Here is a 10,399-nt window from a genome sequence, read left to right as displayed (position 1 = left end):
ATATACAGACCTCTGCTATATTTAACAGGACATGCACAGATCAAAGTACAAGTACCTGCTGCTAATAAGCCATGAAAAGCTAAAACAGAAAAGTCCACTGGTAGTTATTCAATTTAACTGCCTCAAGGCGCTGCAGCTCACATTGTTCTATTCGCCATGTGAGGACGAGTCACATTTCTGTGGAGTTTTAACCATGAGTAGTGCTAAGCAGGGGTATTTCTCAGTCCCTGTTTGGTGACTCTCCCACGCATCCCATCCACAGTAGCTGTCATAAGGTGGGGTGGACTCTGGACAGTTCATCACATGACTCTGATACATACACTTGTGAAATGGAGACGTTCCATGTTTTTGAATCATATTCAACATTTCATCTTCTTCGATACAGTGCCTGCAAATAAACGTGATATACTAGGATGCAAACAAAAAAATATATATTTATCAATAGATGTAACATTTGCATAATCGTCCACAGCGCTTGGCATCTGCTTGCTGAAATGTTAGACCGTCCTTCCGTGCAGTACATTTAAGGGTTTTCTTCCATTCCTGCAAGTGGGCCTTTGCGGATTTGCTGCGTGCTCCTGATCAACATTCACTCTGAATCAATGACTGCAAACTCACCAAAGTTTGAAGCAAGAAACCCCAAATGAAAACATTTCCACCGCTATGCTTTACAGATGGTTCTTCTCCTGAAAAGCCACATTGGGTCCAAACAAGTCTACTGCTCCTGTGGCCAAACAGCTCTGTCTTTCATTGGGCTGCCCAGAGCATGTTATTCCAAAAGTCTCTGTGTTCACCTATATGTTCACTGGAAAACTGTAGATTTATTCTAATCTTTTTGGGCAGGAAGTTATTTTAACCCTAACCCTTCATTTTCACACAAATGTGCACAAGGATGCTCATTCTCACATACGTGTGCGTGCGTTAGACGTTCAGATCGGCAGGTGAGGTGCCAGCAGTGCTGTCCAACAAAGGCTGGAAAGAAGAAGAAGAAGACAGTATGTGAGCAATGAAAGGTTTGTTCTTCTTTAAGAAAAGCATCAGCGTGACTCCTCGGGCTACTTTTAAATTCAAGTTTGATTTTAATTTACTGTTTGATATGGTGCCTGCTGTGTGGGGCCTCGTAAAAAGGCACTAGAGCTCTGAAAAGCGCCTCATACCCCTGCTATTTTAATGAACAGCGTCATTTTGTAAATGTGGCTTCAGCAGCGTGCTTGTTTAAAATGATTCAACGCGCTCTCCAGAAAATATTTTAGGAGTTGCAGAGATCTAGTGGTCAGGACACAGTGTCACCACGTGAAATTCTCTGAAGATAAGAACCTCTGTGCTTTGTATAGAAGGAGCTGGTACTCCTGTTTGAACCCACTGTCCTTTTGTTCCCTGGAACGGTTTATCTTTTTTTCTTTTCTTTTTATAAATTCAATTATGAATGAAAACTTTGCTCTCTGGCTCACCTGTTGATGGCACAGTGGAAACCAAACGTGCAGCGTGCAGATCGTGAGTCTATACAGCCACCGTGTGGTTGCACACGGCACTGTCGCGGACATGAATGGCACATATTTGGAGTTGATGAGAGTGATTTGACAAGCAGCGGAAGCCTCGCGTAAAGCTTTCCGTGCGCTCCCCTCGTCGATTTTCACGGCGGCTGCCAGCTGGTATCAAAAATTCAGGGCGCAGGCAAAGTTCGCCTCCAGCAGAGAGTGTGTGGCTGCGTGTGTGTGCGTCTCTCTCAGCGCGTGTGTGTACATTCATGTGTGCTCGGTCTGTCTGTCTAATAGACTGACCCCCCAGCACGCCGTTTAAAGGGAAGACAAGAGAGCTGAGTCAACGAATCACAAGGAGAAGGATGCAACAGTTGATGTGCGCCAGTTGCACAGTTTTCTTGTATTTGGAGACGGCCTGCACACACGGAGGATGGTGGCCGTGATTTGATCAGATGTTTTTGCTGCTTTGCTTTCAAACTCATCTGCCAGATAAAGCTAAAAGTTAAAGAGCAGATCCTACAGAGCGGTCACAGCCTGTCCTCTTATTGCCAGACTGGACATTTGGACTGAAATGCATTTGGAGGGACTTCATGCTCTGCTGGAATGGAGTTGAAGCGGGGGATTTCGGATGGTCTGCGGCGGTGATTAGCAGCGCAGTCTGCACCAATATGCATCGGATTCTGCAGAGGAGACGAGTACGCAGGCTGCGGGTCGTCTGGGCTTCTCTGGCCCTGGTGGCTCTGTCTCTGGCCGCATGCAGCGCGCTGTTTACGGCGTGGACTTTGCGACAGACGCGGGACCTGTCTCAGTCCTTCAAGATCCTGCAGGACCGACTCGAGCAGGTTTGTGTCATACTTTAGAAAAAGACCTTAATAATTCGAGCGTGCAGACAGCCCCTCTCCGTTTTTGCACCAACAATAATATTTACTCTCCTGCAACTTTTTTTTTTTGAAAGACCATCAAGTGTTTCTTATGTAACTTCTTTTGTGGCTGCGGTTACGGGAATCTTGGCTGGGGGCATATGGACAAATCCACACTTCACCCTCCCCCTTTTCTCTCGCCCCTCGCACGTAGACTACTTATTCTCTCGCACCATTTCTCTGCTTGGCACTTTTATTACTCGGCAATAAACGCAGTCAAATTGTGCCGAGTTGTTGCTTGTTTTTGTGTCCGCCTCCCCCTGTTAACCACCTCCACCCCCATTCTCCCCGGGTGGGGGATCATGATTAATTACTCTGGTGCCAGTTGTGCTCCTTTTTTTTTTTTTAATCTAATTTTACTGGAAAGCCTCAGCTATTTGGCGTATGCCCGCTCACCCCACTGCCTCGAGTCTGCCGGGGACTCGAGGCGTGAAACGGGCTGCACGATAAAGCGTGGCAAGTGTAAATCATTTTCAGCCCGCACAAGCAAACACTTCTAAATCTCCTGCAAAGTGCAGCTTTCCTAAACTTTTTTCCACTCTCCTTCTTTTTCTGTTTTGCACTTGCAGCAAATATCCGACACTAGATTGCATCACAAGACAAATAAATTTCCTAAAGGAGCCAGAATGGAAATTCTTCTTGTTTTTTTTTCTGTTTTTGAGTTCAGTGTATTTCACAAAACCAGATTGCAATGGATTTTATATCAGGAGAAAGAGAGGGGGGGGCAAGAAACCTGCACATAACACAAATACCCCCCAAAATTGGACACGTGGAGTGTTGCTGGAGCCCTCCCCAAGGGGGCCCCTGTTCTGTCCATTTGCCGTTAGCCAACTTCTGATGAGAGCCCAGTGAGTGAACGTCTGGAGGGTGCACTGCAGCTCTCTCGGCCTGCTTTTCCACAGTAGCAGTAAATTTAAACATACTTCTTCCCCCCTCCTCTGGAGCAGCTTCTCCTCTTACTCGATTTAGGCCTCCTTCGGTCACCCAGTGGAGTCTCCCCCCCAGCCACCTTCCAGTTGAGGGTTTAAATCCTGTCTGGCTTGACAAAATCAATTTCTTTCTTGCGGAAAAAAAATGACATGTGAAGAATTCGAAGTGCTGAAAACATGCATTAGGTGTCGCAACCAGTCGCTGAGGAAGTGGTAGATTTACAGCTAGAATGGCAGCAAAGGGGGCAGGATACTGCCAGAGACAGTCTGCTGCTTATGTGGCTGGCAGGAAATAAAGGCTGTCTGTGGCCGTGAGTGGGTTCTGTGCCAGAAAAAAAAAGTTATGAGAAAAATAACTGGCCGTTTGTTAATAGCTGTGTTAATAACTGTGTGTTTCAACAGGTCAACAAACAGAGGAAGGCCATTGTTCAGCTGATCCTGGAGAAGAGAGAGCTGCTGGTGGGGCATCGAGTGAAGAGAGATGGTACTAGTGCTGTGATATACTGCTAATTTGGTATCGATCCCATACCAAGTAAATTCATGGCCAGTGTTTCAGCAATACTTTTAACCTCTAAAGGCAGCTTATGTAGCAGATTTATGAGATGAATCATCAATTTGATAATTCCTAACACATTTAAATGGTTAGTGATGAGTAGTTACTAAGAGAAAACACACCTTTCATCTTTTCATGTATTTTGAAAGTGATTTTTTAAGGACCTGGAGTCTAAATGTGTCCATCTCTAAAGCACATTAACTTCTGTTGTTTAAATGTGCTGAAGTCTGTAATTAAAACAGACGTTAGGCCATTTTTCACAGTAGATGTTTGATATTTTTCCTTTTCCAATAAAATTATTTAACACAATTCAGTTGGCTACACACTGAACTTAGTAGGACATTAATGCGATCCTATCGCGCCAATACCAGCATTTGTATCGATACTATCGATATTAGGCCCAATCCGCCCAAATCTAGATGGTACTGCGTCTCGAAAGCCTGCCAAAGCCTGACATTTTTCTTGCACTGCAGCACCACCGGCATGTATAAGACGTCCTGTCCTTTCAGCTCTCCAAATTGCCACAGACACAGTCTCCTTACCAACTGTTGTTTTTTTAGGAAGAACATTTAACGCAGAGCGCTGGCCAGTCTTGGCCCCACATGCCACTTTGGTCAGGTCTCGCGGGCCGCAGGCACTACCCGCTGCTAAAAGTTGACACAGGAAAAAGTAGGCAGCTGGAAGACTGTTTCAGAAATTACAGGTCTGACCAGAGCGGCCTCGAGTCCCAGAAAAAAAGCAGCTGGCGCGGGCGCTGGGGGCCTTGTTGCACGCTTTCGGGCAATGAAATTGATTTTTTTCCCCACCGCCAGAACACACGACTGACACAGCTATGATTTGTTGTGAAAGCGGTGATATTTGATGACCTATCATTGCTGTATTTATAGCCTCTGCTTGCGTCACCATCACGGGACTGCTTGATTGTCCACGTTTTGCCCGAGAGTGAACCCACACGAGGGCTTTTTAAAGGGGATTAGAGTCTAGATTTCACCAGTGTATCTGTATTGATATCCTCTAAGTGCTAGCTTATTGGTTTTAGTAACTAATATCTCATTAAACTGTCAGAAACTCATGGCTGTCAATGGAAAAAAAGAAGAAAAACGAGGGAATAAGAAGAGCAAACAGCTTTTTCCAGTCTTGCCTTTCAGCAGGACACTGCTGTTATGTTCTCCTCTGAAAAGACCGACAGCTTAAGTCGAGAAAATCTGGCCAGCCTGAGGGCTTTACGCTCGGCCATAGCAAATCCAAAGTCCACAGGGTCACCCACATGTGAGTTATTTTCACAGGGGCTCAATATTCCCGAATGATGACGGTGGGGGGCGTTTGGCCCGTCTCATCCTGAAACATAAAGTGTGTAATTCACAGTTCATACACAGAGTTGTATCAGTGTTTGAAATCGGCTGGATTGTAAGGCAAAAAAACCCTAAAAAAACTTTTAGTGGGGAATAAGAGCAGGCGGTCATCAGTGCTGTGCTTTATTTATTGCAGCTATCTGAGCTTGTTCTTGGATGAAGCTGGCAGTTGCTTCACTCTGTCTTGCTGCAGCCAAAGACCCTCTTTGACTCTCCTGTTCCTGCACTTCATTTTTCTTGCTTAGCCTTTTAGTTCTTCAGCTTTGCCTTTTAATGCCTGTCCTTTTCTGCTTTATCAGTCACTTTCCCCCTGTCCATCTTAGGGGTTTTATTGGTTTTCTAATTTTTTTTCACCCTTCCTTCCAATCAGATCTCTCCAGCCTCCTTCCTTCCATCCAATCTCTGTATTCAGTATTTTCTACATGACTGCGACCAACTGGCTCCAAGATTAGCTGCTAAACGTGTGTGTGCGTGTGGTGGTGAGGAGGCACGCGCTTCTGACCGAAAATAATAGTTTGAGGAAATATTATTGAAGCACGTGAAAGGAAATCCTTTACCCATCTGCTAACCCTGTTAGAGCCAGCCAGGTCTGGATCTGAATGGCACCAAATTAACGCTTCATGTTATTAGACAGATAGAGATGGGGATGATTGCTTTGTCCAAATAAATTTTTCAAGAAAAAACCCCACAGACGTCATTTTTATGTGCATTCAGTCTCCTTTCCTGCCTCCCTTTTACAGAGAGGACGTCGAAAGCAGGGAGGAGTGGAAATGGAAGGAAAGCGGCGTCTCATTTTGAGAGTAAGTGGCTTGGCAGATCTCTCGTAGCTGTCTCGTGTAGCATCTGCTGAAGTGTTTTCAATCATATACCCCTATACGATTGCACTCATAAAATCTTAATTCACTTTCCCTTTTCCTTTTCTTTCAAAATCGCTTTTGCTTTCCGTCAGTAACCAAAGTCTCCTCTCAGCAAGGTAAGAGTCGTAAAAGTGAAGGACAGAGGTTGATCTTTGAATCTTTTGTCTCTGAGAGGAATGACCTGGGATGTGTGTGCGTGTGTCTAACAGTGGGAGAAGGTGGGGTGATCAAGGGCTGGGAAGAGAGGACGCTGAATATGAGTAAAGCGGTGAGGTACAACAAGGAGCAGGGCACCTTCACCGTGGAGAAAGCAGGCGTCTACTTCCTGTTTTGCCAGGTGAGTTTCTGCTGGGAGCGATAGTTTATTTTGAGCTGCAAACTCTGCATACAAGGTGTGGCTATTAAACAAGGAGTCTGGGCTTATCTAAGCTAACCCAGCATTAGTCTGGGACTGTCTGGCAGCCGCACCTCTACCTTAAAGCTGAACCAGTCACAACTTTTCCATTAATAATGCCTCAAATGAATGTGGGCAGTATTAAAGGCAGCTCAGTGGTGTGCTTTGAACCCAGACAGAGCGCCTCTGAGTGGAGTTAGCATGTTTTCTCTTTACACAAAAGAAAAAAACACCAGGTTAGTCCTGCCTGTTTGTGTGTGATAAACTGTACAAAATCAAAATGGTTCCCAGTTGGCAGCTAGCTGATGTACACAGTGATATGCAAGCAAAGATGAAGTAAAGATCCAGATATTTCCCTCAGGTTCTGGTGAACTGTAAATAAAAGATGCCCACATCTTTTTTTTTTTTTTTTTTAAAAGTTCAATTTTCCATCAGTGTTAATTTCATTGTCAAGTAATTTCTCTCAACGACCTTTTTCATTGAGAGAAATAATTTTACTGATGCTTACGTCTGCGAATAGGAACGAGATGAAAATATTCTGGAGAGATGAGATCCAAAGACAAATAATTAAGTTGTAGAAAGGCAGAACGTGTTTGGCAGCGATCCAGTGGTTAGATGCTAACAATCGATCAGCCCTCGGGCAACGGTACAGCTTTTTTTTGGAAACAGAACTCAGAAATCTCCCTGTTTCTCATTAAAATGTGACAAAATGTTAGTGCTTTTGACAAAGACAAGAGCAGACATATGGACACATTTCACATTTGATGTCAATAAAAGTAGGACACCAAACTACGCCACACTTTTACGCTTCATATTTTAATCAACTGAATCACCTTTAGATTTAATATTTACTATAATTTTATGAGATTTATTCGATTAAAACTGACTATGACTTTAGACTTATGACTAAAATTAAATCAAAATTTGCACTGGTTGCTGAAGAACATAATTGGACTGGAGCCGATCCGCTTGCGCTAGCTAGCTTAGTTAGCATACCTTGCTAACTAAGCTAGCTATCTAGCTGTTCACTTTTAATATAAACCCTTCAAAGAAAATTTGGTTGCACAGTATTAATGTCCTCTGCTTAAGGTTTTAAAATTCATAATGCTACTGTAAAACAATATTTTTGCAGTAATGTTACAAAACAAAAATCACTGGCTAATGAATTATACCTCACAAGTTGTTAGTCAGCAAGCACACCTTGGCTAATCCTCCTTTCTGGAACTTGGTATGACAAATGTTTACTTAAGTTTTTAATTCAAATGAGTGACTAAGTCCATAAACTCAACAGGAAAGTGTTTAAAGAGGTCAAGAAAGAGACATTTTGCCTTAAATGTATATAGGATTAGAATTATTTTTGTACCTGTATCGCCCCCTGGTGACTATTAAAAAGAACACAAGCTAAGTTACTTCTACATTGGCTTCACTCTTTAAACCCTGAGGCTTTGTACTGTTTACAGTTACACATTAGCCAGTATGTAATGCAGCAAACAAAGTCGACATTGTGTAATGTATTTTTAGGGAATTCAGTTTTCGCTGACAGTGAATTATTTCCTGGAACGGGCAGCTCTGTTTAATTCCTTTTATGACAAAATGATTAAGAAACCCATATTCGCAGTAAGAGGAGTACACTCTTACAGGAAACAAATCAAAAAAATCAAAGTCTTTGTCATCTGCTGGTGACTGATGACATAAATTCATCTTTTTTTAACTTTTTTTTTTTTACAAAGTCATATAATGAAGTACTTCATTATATGACTTCCCTTTAACCTGACTTCTTCTGAAACCACATACTGTGTCATACTTCGTGTTTGCGATGGGCACATCCATCTTTTATATACAGTCTATGTAAAAGACCAAAACAGAGTCAAAATGAAAATGTTTTGTCCCAAAGGTATAAATGCAGCTTTAAAGTTGATTAGGTATCTTTATATTATTTCACAAAATTCTATATTTTTATCCTGCCAACTTAATTTCAAAAAACAATTTCAGACTATGGTTGGGTAATAATTTAAAGTGAAATTAAAGTAAACTGAAACGGGTTCATGGGATGGTTAAGACAAAGTTCAAACACTGACGATTCTGAGAAAGATGAATCCAGCTGAAAACATCTTAAATAAAACAGAGATCCAGGTTAAAGCATCACACCTATAAAAATACATTTCTTACTTTTAGTCTGGTGAATTAGGCTCCTGCCCCCCTGTGACTCTGAATTGGATAGGTGGAAGAAAATGCATGGATGGTTGGATAGTAGGGTGAATTAAAAAAGTCTGCATGCAAAGCTAGAAGCAAGCTTTATTTAGCTCGAGCAGTCATAGTGTAGATGTATGAATCATGTTTTTGGAGAGCTGGGTATCAGGTTTTGGGTAATCTCAAGTATCCAGGCCTTCCTCCTTGTCAGGCTGACAGAAGTCTGGAGAAAATCTAAGCAAAAGGAAAAAAAAAAAAGAGAAAGAAAAAGTCATGAAATCCCGAGACAGTGTGCTTGGGTTTCACATGAATACTCCAGAAACAAGTTCTCCCTCTGCTGACCTGTTCATGAGAGATCATCTTCTCTGTCCATTCAGGTGTTGTTCAACGAGCAGCAGTCTCAGTACGTGAAGCTGGACGTGGTGACCCTTGGCTTGAGGGCTCAGAAGCTGCAATGCATGGAAGGCTACGGGACAACCCCCTCTGCCGGGCCGCACCCTTTCCACTTCCTGAAGCCCTGCCAGGTGTCCGGCCTCCTGCGACTGGACAAAGGCACGGAGCTGCAGGCCATTACGGGCCCGTCCTTCAGACTCCACAGCGTAGGCAATCCCTCCGCCTCGCCTCACGTCTTTAGCATCTTTAAAGTTAACTGAAGCGCACTGTGGAAACTTTTTGTTTGTTTTTGTTTGTTTGTTTTAACGAGTAAACAGACTCATCAGAGAACTAACTTGTTTTTGTGCGGACAAGATTGTTTTATAAATGGTGAAGCTGTCATAAGCGGTCGAGGCATCGCTTAATGCTACGGCTTCCTCCCAAAGACGTTAATTTGAAAGACAAACCCTGACATTTGGGGAAGCTGTTGTGGATTTTTTTTCCCTCTGGACTGCAGAGCTGTTTTGGAACGCAGATTTTTGGAATAAAACCAAGGCCCGCAGTGAATGTCTGCCGAGGGAACAGATGTGATGGGAGCTGTTCTGTAGATAAAGGGCTTCATATAAAAAAGAAGAAGCAGAAGAAAACTCCTTGGATGTTCATCTTAGCCTGTGTATTACGCTATAAATTGTGCTTAAACTCTTTATAAGACTATGAGTAAAGCTGTGCATGCACCTTCCACTTCCACAGCTGAGAGCACATCTGCAAGCGGCCTACACGAGTTGTCATATATTTTATACAATGTAGCGTCAGTGTGTATGAAATCTTACAAATCAATTTTGTTTCTGTTTATACTGATTTTATAATATCAATGCAAGCATTTTCTTTAAATACTTTGGATATATTTTACACACATTTTACATTTTATCAAGGAGATGGTTTGGGCGGTGTTTTAAATGCCATGGATGTGAATTTGTTATCTTTTTGTAAGGTTAAAATGATTGTTTGTATACTTTGTTGTGCAAGTTATACCGAGCGAAGCATAGAGCTTTAAATATAGCTTGTCCTTACTCCCTCTTCTTCACCTGATTGATGACCATTTTTCAAGAAATAACCTGATAAAACTGTTAATTATTCAGCCAAAATACAGATAAAGCTGTATTATAAATGAAGTTAATACATTTTCCTTTTTTTTTCATCACGTTGGCAAAGTATAGATGCTTATGTAAGTTATTTCACTGCCATGAAACTGGTACACGCTTTCATTCACCCCTGAGCGAATTCATATAAAAACAGCCGTTTCCTGTCAGCCTCAGCTGGATGTTTTTGTTTTGCAGTCATCGTTGTGGCT

The 10,399-nt window shown here is 42.5% G+C and overlaps 1 protein-coding gene across 1 annotated transcript; it reads left to right on the top strand.

Annotated features, from left to right (window-relative positions):
- Positions 1-1,795: 1,795 nt before the first annotated feature.
- tnfsf12 (TNF superfamily member 12) lies at positions 1,796-10,182 on the top strand. Its single transcript, XM_085350858.1, has 6 exons — positions 1,796-2,323; positions 3,733-3,814; positions 5,976-6,035; positions 6,185-6,208; positions 6,302-6,429; positions 9,054-10,182. Exons 1-6 carry the CDS (start codon positions 2,072-2,074, stop codon positions 9,327-9,329), a joined length of 822 nt encoding a protein of 273 aa, XP_085206984.1. The 5' UTR covers positions 1,796-2,071; the 3' UTR covers positions 9,330-10,182.
- The last annotated feature ends 217 nt before the right edge of the window (positions 10,183-10,399 follow it).

Source organism: Diplotaxodon limnothrissa, linkage group LG3, assembly GCF_057381915.1.
Source record: "Diplotaxodon limnothrissa isolate DT_005_m linkage group LG3, D_limnothrissa_male_GT1.1, whole genome shotgun sequence".
In the NCBI taxonomy this organism is placed as follows: Eukaryota; Metazoa; Chordata; class Actinopteri; order Cichliformes; family Cichlidae; genus Diplotaxodon; species Diplotaxodon limnothrissa.
The sequence above is the reverse complement of the archived record's forward strand: the minus strand, read 5'-3'. Positions and strand labels throughout refer to the sequence as shown.

Excerpts from the sequence above, each read along its gene's own strand:
- tnfsf12 (XM_085350858.1), top strand. The coding sequence starts at position 2,072 with ATGCTCTGCTGGAATGGAGTTGAAGCGGGGGATTTCGGATGGTCTGCG. Across the intron at positions 6,036-6,184 it reads AGCGGCGTCTCATTTTGAGA|TAACCAAAGTCTCCTCTCAG; the intron begins GTAAGTGGCTTG and ends GCTTTCCGTCAG. Across the intron at positions 6,430-9,053 it reads TCTACTTCCTGTTTTGCCAG|GTGTTGTTCAACGAGCAGCA; the intron begins GTGAGTTTCTGC and ends CTGTCCATTCAG.